This window comes from Barbus barbus, assembly GCF_936440315.1.
Source record: "Barbus barbus genome assembly, chromosome: 37".
NCBI lineage: Eukaryota > Metazoa > Chordata > Actinopteri > Cypriniformes > Cyprinidae > Barbus > Barbus barbus.
Window position 1 is genome coordinate 22685949 of NC_136715.1, and position 14525 is coordinate 22700473.

The window sequence follows — 14525 nt, forward strand, 5'->3', positions numbered from 1 at the left end:
TCAGAATCATACTATTCTTGTTGGCCGTTCACAGGTAATCTGAGGCTTTAAACTCGCACTTTACAGTGCATGAAGGCGTCTATGGCTGTGATCCGTTAAATAGGCACCCAGAGACCTTTATATGTGGGCAATAGAAAGGCTGCAGAGTAGAGGGCTCAAGAGACGGTAATTCTAACATGCCTCTCTACACTTGTGACTCCTATAGTGCAATGGAGTACTTTTATTACACAAACCTACTATTTTTACAAAATACAGACTTTAATGAAGAGTATCAACAAAAAGAAAGATATTTTCTCTTTTTGGCCTAAAATAAGATAAAGATCGGTAAACCAAATATATTAAAGGAGGATATAGCCCCACTGATGCAAATAACTACTGATGGAGTATATGGGGCTGTACATTGTTTTGTGTTTTTTTTTTATTACATCCTCACTCTTTGAGTAGACCTTTACTGTATTAAGAGAATATCAAAATATTTTGTGACTTAATATCTCCTGCCCTGTAAAGAGCTAATCTGCAGTTCCTTCTACACTGGCATGACTATCGTTCACAGTATAATCAATGGCGCTGTCAAAAACTGTAAATGTCTGATATGCTCTTTTGTGCGGAAAATGCCTTTAGTTGACAGACACATTTTGACAAGCACCACTCATGTTCTGTTCATTTTAGACAACTATAGAGTGCTGCTGTGATGACATATTTTTTGTAGGCCAACCTAGAATTTAACATCATCCTTGTTCCTTTGACAAAAACCAAATAGGATTTTTCCATTGGCTTTTGGATCATTGCACAAAATAGACCAACAATAGTTTACAATAGAGCATGACCAACAACAGAACACAATTAAAAACACAAAAAAAGCTGTGAAAGTTTTCTTGTTTGGTGCGATGATGAACCTCTGTAGTCCCGGTTTGCCAATCGTTAGCAAATGCCTTTTTCAAAACAAGTAAAGGTTGCTCACAAGTGGTATTACTGATGCATTTTATGTTGTAGAATAAATTGTGAAAATATCTTGAGCTTTTCACCACAGGCCAAGGCAAAAAAATAAATAAATAAAACATTGACTTCAGAAGTGCTAAGATACTAACTTGCTTCTGGATTTTGCTGTGTGAACAAGTGCGTGACCCTAGATGCTTCTGACACTAAACCAGATGAGTTATTACCAAGTAGCAGGTAGTTGGCCTGAAAGAGAAAAAAAGACCATAACAGACATTTATGCAAATTTCTGCTATAGCTCCTACTGTAGCATTGCAGAGAATGCATTTGTTCAGTGCTGAAATGCAGTCAGAGAATTATCAGGAATTCTTTTCATTCTTTGTAGGTTGACTTTGAAGACATTGTTGTTCTGTGGTGCTTTCAGAAAAGTTGCTTGCATGCTTTAACATGTTGAAACATATTGAAACGATAGCCTGAGTTGGAGATGGAACTACCTTTTGGAACAATCAAAACAGACAGGTCAAAACAATCAAAACATGTTTTCGCAATTTCTTTAGCTTCTACGAGCAATGCATTAAACACAATTATATACAAAGTTCACAAAAACAACAGTGTGCAACTGTTGTATGCAACTGAACAGAAATGCAGGGTTGTAAGCACACAATTGCGCTTACGTGATTTATCCCCTGATACGGTTGAATACTGCAATAAAGCAATAATAACTACAAGCAAACAACAGTGCAGCAACTTCAAAACCTCCAGCAATTAAATCACTGTCAGTGTGAAAGCACCTTAACTGAGGACAGCAAAACTATTGACGCTAGCAAAACAGTTAGGACAAAAGCAAGAAACTCTGAAAGCAAAATGTACTGACTTTAATCAAAACTCACATCAAGTGTCAGCTGTTGACACTTTCATTTCTTTGATTCAAGAATCACACGGACGTGTCAACACGTGTTTCTATCTCAATGCTTCTTTCTGCTGTTGCTAAGTAACACTGTCACAGTCTTTCTTTTGTTGTAAGAGACTAGGGAAGAAACGAGGAGTTTTACAGTGTAGTTTTTAGTTTTCAAGAATAACCTTAGGTTAGATCAAAACATGACAAGGTTATGCTCTGGAATCTCACGCGAGACTGTGTGGAATGACATGAAGTGTCATGCTGTGGAAGCGTATGTGTGGTGTGTGGAAGGTACCTTGTGTTAGGAAACCCTCAGGAGATGGAAGCAGAAGTCAAAAAGGTCAGACGCCTCTCAATGAGATTGTCAAATAGAATTCTGGAGACGGTTTAGACGTTTTAAGCCTTTTATTGCTATTAAAAACCATTCTCCTGAATACAAATCCAGGCAAAAATAATATTTGGCATTGTGACGTGATGGTACGTTGGGCAAAATGACCTGAAATGGTCTGATGAATAAATGTTGGGTTATCGCTGTTTTCAGGGGGAGTTACATAGCTGGCTGTCGGAACACTGTCACTACAGTTTCTCTTAGCAAATCAAGAAAACCCGATAGCCAAGGTTTTTAAACAGCACATTCTGAACAGAAAACCCCATGAATGATATCAAATGATAAATACTGCCAACAGTCACATAGAGCTCCTCAATAACACACTGCTGGTTGTGAGTAGTGTTGGCACAGTGTGGTTTGAGCTGGCACATCCAGGTCACTTTTACTAAAACACTACATGAACATTTATCCTAATTAGATCCAAAGCAAAGCTCTGCAATTAGCACTTAGTACTTTCATAAAAGGTTATTCCGTTCATAAACTTCACTGCATACATTGGTAATAAAATGAACAAGCATGTTTAAAACGTATGCTTAATTAGATGTAAACACAGACATTTTAATAAAATAAATAACATAAATTAATTCAAGTATCTTCAAGATGCAGCCATCCAAGTTTTAGCATATTGAGCTCATTGACAATTTACCAAACATACTCTACCAGCGCAATATTAAGAATCCCTTTCATCAGCACTGCACATCAGACAGCCCAGACGCTGAGGTTCATATTTGCTTCTACACAATATGGCTCATAAAAGTTATGCAAAAGAGACTTGCGTCCCTTAAAAGTTGATCTGTTAGTTCAGAACAGGCAACTATAGTCTAATATAATGTAAAGCATTTACTCCAAACAGTAAGCAGTTTTAATTCCTAACACTATAATACTCATAAAACCCTAGACATAACCTAACCCTAACCCTGACTCCAATTCGAACACTTAACTCTTTCCCTTTCTAAATCATTGTTAGGGGGGCATTCATGCAGGACACATCCCAGTTGCACTTTTCATCTACATTTTTTTTTTTTTTTTTGTGGAAAAATCTTAGGATGTGAGCTTCTCAATTGCATGTAAAACCCAACTTTACATTGTGTTGTCCTTCCTGACTGCATGCAACAACACATTATGATTCATTTTTTTTAAAGATTACTTTTAACGAATAGATCAAACTGATTGGTCAATGGAATGAAACGTTCACAAGGTTACAAATTCCTGATGTTATCCTCAAATCTTTGGCCGTTGCAACACATAACGCTTTTTTTCCTCTCGCCATGAACATTTTTCAAGCGCCTTGAAAAGTTAAAAGCTCTTTGAGATCCTGTGTGAACGGCCCCATATTGTTAACATTTTCATTCTGAGAAGAATTTTAAATAGACTAAATGAGCTAAAATATAAATAATTAAGAAAGTGGCATCATGTTACATATTAATAGATAAAATGATTTAGGGATAAACTGTGTGAAAGAAATAACGCCATGGTCAAAGCAAAAAAAAAAAGTGAACATAACTTGATTCCATGACACTGAAACATTCACTGGAATCCACTTAATAAATTGTAGAGTCTGGAAAATAACTTCATAATGTTCTTCAACTTTACAAGCATCCTACAGGAAATAGCAATGCAGCTGATATTTTACAGCGGACAGGAGGCAGAGACTGCTCGATCATATGCATCTGATGCATTAACAATGCAGGTGGGCAGATCCCCTTAAATATGCTGCTGGAGTTTGCGGAGGTCCCAGACGTTATGCCCTTAGGTCTGGATATCTCAAGTCTGGATATGGTCTCCCCCAGCAGGTGTCAGAGTCCAGTGGCCATCAGAAGTGACCCATCCGTGCAGTAAAGACGCTGCGGGGGCGAGTGGAGGACGCCGAGCGGCCGAAGCTAGACGACGGCCACTTGATGATGAACTGGGAGGTGACTGGCAGCAGATACCTACACAGACAGAGAGAGGAATCAGAAATGGGGGTTGGATGCCAGACTCAAAGGTAGGATTAGACGCACAAAGGTCACCTAAAGAGATCAGGCACTTTTCCTCTCTCTCCGCTTCCAATTCTCCTCCAGCTGATGCTTTAGATTCCCGTCCCCTCCGCTGACCCTCACGTTTACACTGTGCTGTTTTTAACAATGAGTGACACGAGTGGCTGGACGTGACTTGTTTTAACAGATAAGAACTTGTTTAATGCACAGGATGTTCTGAGACAGGATAAAAGGTTAGATAATTAGGGCCTACACACAGACAAGGAGGGTAACCAGCCTGGACAGCTGACGACCCACACTATCTAATTGCAGAACAGCTTAATTATAATTCCACTCGAAACAAGGCAATTTAAACTTTTAATTAATTAAGTAACACTGACAATAAAAAAAAAGTTGTGCTAAATAAGCTGAATACACTAAATCATTTGAACAAACAGCTGCTGAAGTCTTTTTTATTTTAGAAGTGGTAAAATGTTTTTGGGACAATGACAAATAAGGATGTCTGAGATGATAAAAAGAAAATGTCTTTTAGAAATATAGTTGATATGTTGTTAAATATGAACTCAAGTTCTTTATATGTTTCCTATGTTTTTGTAAAACTTTAGATTTATGTCTGTAAAAACTGTTGTAATCAATCATAAATAATAAAATAAAAATATCTTAATCATTAGTTATGAGGCTGTACAGGTGTCCTTTCTGTAATACATGTATTTTGGTTTATGAACCACAGAGACTTTGATTTGGCAAACACATATTTTTGCCATGACACCACCTCCACCATGCTTTACAGATGAGGCTGTATGCTTGGGATCATTGCAGTTCCCTTTTTTTCCTCCACATTTTTGCTTTCCCATCACTTAGATAAAGGTTCATCTTTGTCTCATCGGTCCATAAACACAGTTCCAAAACTCTTCTGGCTCACCTTTGTGCTTTTTTGCAAACTCTAATCTTGCCTTTCTATTTTTTGTGCTGTTCAGAGGTTTGCATCTTGCTGTGTAGCATCTGTAATTCTGTGTCAAAGTCTCCTGAGGACAGTAGATTGTCAGAGCATACATTTTCACAGCTTTTATGATTTGTCTGTCATCAACTACTGTTGTTTTCTCAGCCGATCAGGTAGTTGTTGGTGTCGCTGGTGGTTTCCAAACTCTTGATTTCTCCATGCCCTTTGTTTTTGCTATAGCTCTAATTGACTTCCTCTTTTCTTTTAGCATCCAAATTGCTTGCTTTTCTCTCAAAGTCAGCTCCCTCGTCTTCATCCTGGTTTGTGTGTGTCATCATCGAATGCAAGATTCAGAATACAGAAGTAATGGATATAACTGATACGACACATTCCCTGCTTGTAATATCTGAAGAATTAATGCAACAGGACACCGCTGATCACTTAGAAAGACCTGTGAGGCAACTGCTCCAATACTTATGCTCACATCAGATATGAAACTCTAAACGTGCCGAACCTCTTAGCTGGTAAAACATCTAAGTGTTGAATCACCCAATAATAAAATGTGACATTCTGTAGTTTTGTCTCATATTCATCTTTTAATCATATTTGTAAATGTCTTGACACCACAGCCAATAGAGCAATTTTGTCTTTACTGTTCCAATACTATATATATATCACAATTTTAAAAATGTGCGTAGTTCTGTACTCAAATCATTAATGTATGAACAGATATTTATTTAAAAAAAAATACATTTAAAAAATAAATAATAGGAGTGTCAAGTCTCTATTTAATTATATCACATAAAGTGGTTTTGTATGAGTGCAACACTGTAGTTACAACAGAGATACATAATGCCAGTACAAATTAGGACCGCTTCTTATCTTACGAAAGAAGATTTGTTCTAAAGCCCCTGCTGCAGAATGTCAGGGCCAAGAGACTTTGTAAGAATCAAATTAACTTTCATAAAAGAACGTCCTTGAGACTACTCATGATACTGCACTAGGCATGTGTTTGCGATGCATTTACTCCAATCGACGATGAGTAATTAGAAACACAGATGTCATAAAACTGGATATTGATGAATATCGATAAATATGTCCGATGCACATTTTGAGCCACCTTTCACCTCATGCACACATGATCTTTCCCTACGTTCCTTTCATTAAAGCTTTAAAAATCAGACCCGACTCTTTGGTTCTTCCCTCCGGGAACTCCAGACAGGTGAGTTCTCAGGAAATGGTTTTGGGTTGGGGTTGAGCCTCATTACCATATTTTTCACTACAGACTGCTGAGTTTGGTCAACAAAAGGAAATGTCAAAGGAATATGAAATTCAAATATGAACATATATGGAGGTGGGCCTTTCTGGCTCTGAAGAATTCCCTGTAAGGAAGTCTCATCCATGAGAGAGCTCCATCACTCAGGGTCCAATCAGGCTGCAGGCAGTGTTTAATTGGACCTCTGTGAGGATTCCTCCAGGTCTTTGGCTTTTGATCATTGAGCAGTTCTTGGAAAAACCTGCCAGTGCAAAGCCCTAGAGAACCGCCAGCTGTCTAACCTTCGAACGTGTGTGTGCTTTACTAATTACACACAATCGCTCGGAGATCTGCACATATCTCACGTCTGTTTGCTTGTTTAAAGCCTACACTCTATCACCCAACTGCCAAACGCCGCATAAAACTTTTAGACACTTTGAGAGAAAATGGAGACTTCCTTATTCACCAAATATCACATTACAGTTCTCAAAAGTTAAGAAAGGTTTCCGTAGTTTTACATCCTGATAAAAATCCTCACAAAACTTTCCGTGGCATCTTATGCAACCGTGTTGTTGTACAACCATGAAAGTGTCCTGTTTTCATTCATTCTAAAAATTATTCTGTAGGTTGCTATTACTTTTCATGACTAAACACTGAATTCTAATGACTCCATGATCAGAGTTGGCAGTAATACGTTACACTAGATTGACCATAAGTCCGCTTTTTCCCGGAAATGTCCTCTTTTTGGACCTAAAAAAATGTATGGATTTCTAAATCGGCCAAAATGTTCGGGATTCGGCTTTTGCATTCTACAGTCTCCATTCATTGTGTGCGTTTTTGTATGAAAGCCCTGCGCGGGACTGTTTTCTTAAGCCTTCTCTCGCTGAATTTCTGACCATTGCCGCCTGGCGCTATCAATATGTGGGAGCCGCTATCAATATGCAAAGTATTATAATCGTTTTGGATGCAGGGTTGCCAAATCCACATATTTTCCGCAGAATTTTAAACTGTTGCAGCCGGTTGATTTTCTCCCGTGGGTTAAAGGTAAATATTGCAGAAATTACATTTGACTGAAATGCTTGTATTGAAACATTTTGCATTCTACATATGATAAAACTGTGGTAGATGTTAAGTTTTGTGAAGGATGGCCACTGGGAAGCCCTTTAGCTGTTTATGATCATCGCATAATGGTGACTGTAAAATATGTATTTTAGGTATGTGAATGACATATTTGAGTTTTGATATGGGACATGGTCATTGCGCTACATTGGGGGCTACTTTAACCCCCCTCAACCCACTGTAAATGGATTTTTAATTAGTTACTTTTAACACAATAATGTAACTTTTTAAAAATGTAAAGTTTTGCACAACTTTGTGTTGTCAAGATATGGTAAATCATGTACCGTATCTCCAAAATCTGTCGAATTTCCAAAAATAAAATGTAGCTGGGGACTTTTTGGATTTAATTCATCTGAAATTGATTGGAAGGTAAAAAAAAAAAATTGGCGTTGCATACATACAACAGATGGCTAGAGAAGGGGCATAAAAATAAAAGGACTTGGGTGATATCAAGTGAAAAGTAAAGTTTTTTTATTTTCAGAGACAGAGCAAGTTATTATATTTTTATCAATGATTCCAAACACATTTCTTTGGAATAATGTGCATTGATAAATCATGCAACCTGGAACACGAAGTACATGAGGTGAGTTTTGATTTTGTGCTGTCTTAGGGGTATATGTCAGTTATATGTCACTTGACCTCTTTTGTTTCTACCAAGAGAGAGGACAGCCACCTGACGGATCTGAACAAGGAAGGAAGGGAGGCGATGGATGAGACTGCAAGGATGAGACTGTTACCCAGGCATCATTTTCCTAACGAGGCAAAGCAGATGCTGGCTGATTGAAAAATAACGGATCCCCAAGGGCAGTTCCAGCAATGAGTCGTCAATGAGGCATGTCCTGAGAGAACACAAGTGTGAGAAGAGAGCGGATATTGGCTGGGATGGAGAGTGGAGAGGAAATTGAAAATGACTGGCTGGTCTCTCCATGGAAATCCAGCAAAAAAAAAAAAAAAACAAGCAAGCAGGTGGACAAAGGTTGGTGGCCGAAGATCAGACATACTGAGATAAGGTGGGAAGGACTGTGATCCAAAACCAAAATATACAGCCCAAGGGGATGGAATGACAGGATGAGAGACGTCCAGCAAACACGGCAGGCAACAAGTCAGATCCAAACTAAATCATTCAGTGTGATTCTACATTCCCAAGTCCTTAAGCTTATACAGGTTATGGAATGCAAGTAAACTCTGTCAAAAGTTTAAAACTCGGGTAAAAATCATACAATGTCTGCATAAGCATGTCAAAAAGGTAGGTGATTTACACTGAGCTGATCAGCTCTAATAATACAACATTTTCTAACAAAGTAAGAAAAATGCTCTGAACCAAAAAAAAAAACATTGATTCAAGGTGAGGTCATATGAGAGAAAGTCTGGTGAATGTTAAAGGGATAGTTCACCCAAAAATTTAAATTCTACCATTAATTACTCACCCTTGTGTTGTTCCAAACCCATAAGACCTTCATTGATCTTCGGAACACAATATTTTTGATGAAATCCGAGAGCTTTCTGACCCTGCACAGACAGCGAGGGTGTGGTGGCAGGGTCAAGGCACAGAAAGATACCATTGACAAAATAATCCATGTGAAATCAGGGGTTCAACCGTAATTTAATGAAGCTATGAGAATACATTTTGTGCGCAATAAAAAATAAAATACCAACTTTATTCAACAATTCTTCTCTCCAGAGTCACCCTCTGCCTCCATGTTGGCGAGTACTACGACGCATGTGATAATTTTCGTCTGAACGTAAACAAGGCTCAGCGTAGCGTGTTCTACAGCAGCACCACGTGCATGCATTACTTACATTCAGAGGAAAGCACACACATGTGTCGTGGTACTCTCCAAAATGGTGCTAGGGTGACGCGGAGGAGAACAATTGTTGAATTAAGTCATCATTTTAGTTGTTTGCACACAAAAAGTCTTCTTGTAGCTTCATAAAATTAAGGTTGAACCACTGACGTCACATGGACTATTTTTATTGATGTTCTTGGTACCTTTTTGGACCTAGAACGTGATTGGACCCTTGAGGGTCAGAAAGCTCTCGGATTTCATCAATAATATCTTCATTTGTGTTCTGAAGATCAACAAAGGTCTTACGGGTTTGGAACAACATGAGGGTGAGTAATTAATGACAGAATTTTAATTTTTTGATGAACTATCCCTTTAATATTTTATGAATATTTTAAGAATCAGGGTGATGTATTGTGTCTACTGATTTGTAATTCTTGAGTACATATATTTGTATAGTGTTATATATCTGTATAAACTCCTCTCTATATATAACTACCACTTCAGTTTGCAGTTTCTGTTCCATCTTTCCAGTGTAAAGATCTCCTAACAAACCTGATTCAGCTACATTTGCAGAACTGTAAGACCTGAACTGAACATGTCAAATACAAGGTGATGATAACCAAATTGTGGGTGGGTTAATTAAACATCAGAAATTCAGTAAATGTGGAGCTAATTTACCTTCTTCCTAACGAACTGAGCGAATGAACAGTATTTGCTTTGAATGCACATTTCATACAAAGTGGTAAAGAACGTGTATCAGCCTGAAAATGTGGAACACTTTCCTGTAAACAGTCAGAAATTGTGTGTATAGTGCAATATTAATTATGCCAGACTGAGTTTTGTGAATCAAGTATAATCTCCTGCATTACGGGCAAAATTGACATAGAAAGGGGGATGTTTGTACTGAAAAGACTTTAAATATTGACTTGAAATTAATTAATTTAAATACAAATGTTTGTCCTGAAATACTGCAAGGAAAAGTTGTTGTTTTTTTGTGAATTCGCCTATTGTGACTTCACATAAAACAACAAACAGTCAGCAAATATGATATTTGCATGTAAAATTATTATAGCCAGTTCCACATGTTACATTTCAGTATTTTTCAATATTTTAAGCAAGGGGAAATAATGTATTAAATTTTCCCTGCCATTAGAAACAAAAGCAAGCATTGCCATAGAAACAAAATGTGCCTATGTGACTGTGTCTGATCAAGCAGACAATTTAGACTAGAATCTCTGTTTTGTCTTCTCATAATTGCCGTAAATTCAACGTGACATGAATGCAGTATCTGTGGAGTTTAGTCCCAGAGTTTGCTAAAGTTTTAGATGCTTTAAATGAGGTTGCCTGATGCAATGAATCACTTCATTTTCTTTCGTTATTGAACTTTCATATTAAATGCCGTTCTGCGGTGTTAACTGTACTAATGGTGATGTGAGTGTCAGTGCGTTCTTTTAGCAGCATGATCATGGGCGCTTGAGGAAGTGACTATACCTTGTGTCGTCCCAGTCTGGGCTAAGTCCACTGAGAGAACCACGGGAGTCAGCCACAAACTTGTAGACTACAAGCAGACAGTCTCTACACAACTGTACGACACGCTGGCAGCACCTCAGCTCCTGCGCGGTCACCACCTCACTGCTCTTACTGAAAACACTCTCCCATGATGACCTGCTGAAGAAAAATACATACATAAATCCTACAGCCTCAGAGTGGGTGACAACAACATATATAACATGGTATGCATAATGTATGTCATAGTAAACTAATGATGTTATATTTTGCTGGAAATTTAACAAAAAATGTTTCATTTAATTATATTATCTTTTTATTTTGGGGTCTTGATGGACACAGACCAAAATATAAGAAACCTAAAAATATATAAGCTACTTAATAAAAAAAATAAAAAAATAAGATTCAAAACATAAAAAATTGAATTCGAAAGAAGCGACTGAGGCGTGCAGCTCATAGCACGGCCAGGAACGCAGTACTCGTTCCCATATCTCAGGGAACCGAGGTTACGTTAGTGACCGAGTACGTTCCCTGTCGATATTTCACTCGTACTGCATCGTAAGACGCTGTATGGGAACCAATACAATCATGCTATGATGAGGAACGACTCAAACATGACGCCCAGGGGAGTTAAAATTACACCAAGCACAGGCTGAGCCACCGGGTCAACCATGGCCTGGGTGTCGTCCCGAAGTAGACACTTAGTGCCCATAATATGGACCTTCCAAGAGAAGCAGGGCCTTGAGCAGAGATGGTCAAGGAATCCCAGAGATAGCTTATCTAGCCCTAACGGCAAATTTTTAAACGGAGAGGACCCTGGCCTGCAAGGCGGGGACGTCTAGGTTGTAAAACCTCATAAATGTGGACGGCGAGGACCAGCCGGCCGCCTCACAAATTTCTGAAATGGACACCCCGCTGGACCATGCCCAGGAAGAGGCGATGCCTCTGGTGGAATGGGCTCTGACTCCAATGGGGCACTGCAAGCCCATGGAGGAGTATGCTAGGGTGATAGCATACACTATCCACCTGGAGATACTTTGCTTCGTAACAGGGCGACCTTTAGCGTGGTTACTGAAGCTGACAAAAAGTTGTTCTGATCTTCTGAACGAGGCAGAACGCTCGATGTATACCCTTAGGGCCCTGACGGGGCAGAGCAGGAACAATTCCTGGTCGTCCGTCGAGGGGGGAAGCGCGGAAAGAGCTATGACCTGGGCTCTGAACAGAGTGGAGAGCACCTTAGGTACAGTACATAACCCAGCCTTGGTTTCAGGATGACCTTGGAGTCGTTAGGCCCAAATTCCAGGCAAGCAGGGTTGACAGAAAGGGCCTGCAAGTCTCCTACCCGCTTAACTGACGCCAGTGCCAACAGCAGGGCGGTTTTAAACGAGAGCGATCTCAGGCTCGCAGATTGCAATGGTTCAAACAGGGGGGCTCTCAAGGCCCTCAGCACGGTTGGTAAGTCCCAAAGTGGAACTGTACGAGGGCGAGGAGGGTTCAATCTCCTGGCGCCTCGTATAAATTGGACCACCGCACTATTTCTGCCCACCAAACGACCAGCAATAGGGGCATGAAAAGCCGCTATGGCTGAAGCGTAAACTTTGACGGTGGATGGGGAACGCTGTTTGTCCAGCAGGTCCTGCAGAAACGAAAGAACCACTGGAACCTCAGAGGTGACCGGATCAAAATCGCGGTCTTGACACCAAGCTGAGAAAATAGACCATTTCCGAGCATAGAGGCGTCTAGTAGACGGGGCTCTAGCTTCTGCCATAGTGATTAAGACACGTTCTGGGAGGACAAAAGGCTCCCGTTGAGTGGCCACACATGCAGGGCCCATAACTCGGGCCGTGGATGCCACAGCGTGCCATTCGCTTGAGAGAGGAGGTCCCGTCTAAAGGGAATGGGCCACAGGGCTGCTTCCAGCAGCTGGAAAAGTTCCGAAACCCACGGCTGGTTCCTCCAGAAGGGGGCTATTAGGAGAAGCCTGTGCCATTGTTCCCTTACTCGTCTGAGTACCTGCGGTAGCAGAGCGATTGGAGGGAATGGGCCACTCGTGGGCCAGGGCATCCGTGCTCCTCGTAAAATAGATTGGGCAGTGAGAGTTTTCTTCGGAGGCAAAGAGATCTACTCGAGCTCTGCCGAAGATGTCCCAAATTTTCTGAACCGTGAGCGGGTGGAGCGTCCATTCCTCTGAGGAGACGTTGTTCCTTGACAACATGTCTGCTCCTAGGTTCATTTTGCCCGGCACGTGCGTCGCCTTCAGTGAGCGCAGATTGGTCTGAGCCAAACAAGAAGGCGATTTGGTGATTTATGTATGACACCACGGACTTGCTGTCTGAGCGTACTAGGATGTGGTGTCCCCTTATGTCCCGCAGGAAGAATTGACAGGCACGGCACACTGCTAGCATTTCTAGGCAGTTGATGTGCAGACCCGCTTCCTCCTCGGACCAAAGACCGAAGGTCGGTTTGCCCTCGCACAGCGCTCCACAACCCTTGTTCGAAGCATCTGTCGTGACAACTTTCCTTCTGTGCGCCGTGTCTAAGATCACACCTCGCTTCAGCCAGAAGGGGTCCCTCCAACGGCTCAGAGCTGATACACAGGCCCGAGTCACCGTTATACGATGGCGACCGTGATGCCAAGATGCAAATGGTACCCTCTGCTTCAGCCAGAATTGTATGGGACGCATGTGAAGCGGACCCAAACGAAGCACTGGCGAAGCCGCTGCCATAAGGCCCAGCATTCTCTGGAAAGCCTTGAGCGAGTGGACGGTCCCTTCCTTGAAGGAGGCCGCACGGCACTGAATAGTCATGGCTCGTTCCGCTGAGACAGTCTATCACTGCTCCTAGGAACGAAACTCATTGGCTGGGCAGCAGCGCGCTCTTGGCAAAGTTGACCCTGAGTCCCAGACAATCTAAGTGGCTGAGAAGGAGGGTCTTGTGCGACGCTGAAACCGCCTCTGACCGTGCCAGAATGAGCCAGTCGTCGAGGTAGTTGAGGATGCGGATTCCCATCTGCCATAGAGGGGAGAGAGCCGCATCCATGCATCGCGTAAAAGTGCGGGGAGCCAGGGATAACCCAAACAGGAGGACCTTGTATTGGTATGCCACCCCCTCGAATGCGAATCTCAAGAATCGTCTGTGATGGGGGGCTACCTGGATGTGAAAGTACGCGGCTTTCAAATCCAGCGACATGAACCAGTCCCCTGGGCATATTTGCGAGAGGATCTGTTTCAAAGTGATCATCCTGTGAACGACCTCTTTACTAGGGCGTGATTCAGGAGTCTGAGATCTAGAATAGGTCACAGGCCGCCGTCTTTTTTGGGGACGAGGAAGTAGCGGCTGTAGAAGCCTGACTCGCTCTGAGCTGGAGGAACTATTTCTATGGCTCCTTTTACCAGCAGATTCATCACCTCCGTGCGCAGAACTTGAGCGTCTTTGCTGCATACCGTGGTGGTGAACACCCCTTGGAAACGAGGTGGTCTTCGAGCGAATTGGAGTGAATAACCTCGTTTTATAGTAGCCATCACCCACTCTGACACACCGGGGATGGCCTGCCAGGCCTCGGCCCGTGTGGCAAGAGGTAGAATCGGCTCTAAAGACTGGCTGCCTAAGGGCAGGACGCTTAGGGTAGGCAGAAGAGGATATTTGCTCTCTTTTTGAAAATGTATGTATTTTATTTTGTCCGCTATCACAGCGGTCGGACGAAAACACAAATCCCTCCGC

The 14525-nt window shown here is 41.4% G+C and overlaps 1 protein-coding gene across 1 annotated transcript in view; it reads right to left on the reverse strand.

Moving 5' to 3' along the window:
• Window positions 1-3252: 3252 nt before the first annotated feature.
• ttll7 (tubulin tyrosine ligase-like family, member 7) overlaps window positions 3253-14525 on the reverse strand; it is a 100175-nt gene continuing 88902 nt past the window's right edge. The window contains exons 20-21 of the mRNA XM_079396433.1: window positions 10791-10967; window positions 3253-4153 (exon numbers count right to left, since the gene is read on the reverse strand). Coding sequence (XP_079252559.1) covers window positions 4036-4153; window positions 10791-10967 — 295 coding nt within the window. The 3' untranslated portion in view covers window positions 3253-4035. The remainder of the gene's footprint in view (window positions 4154-10790; window positions 10968-14525) is intronic.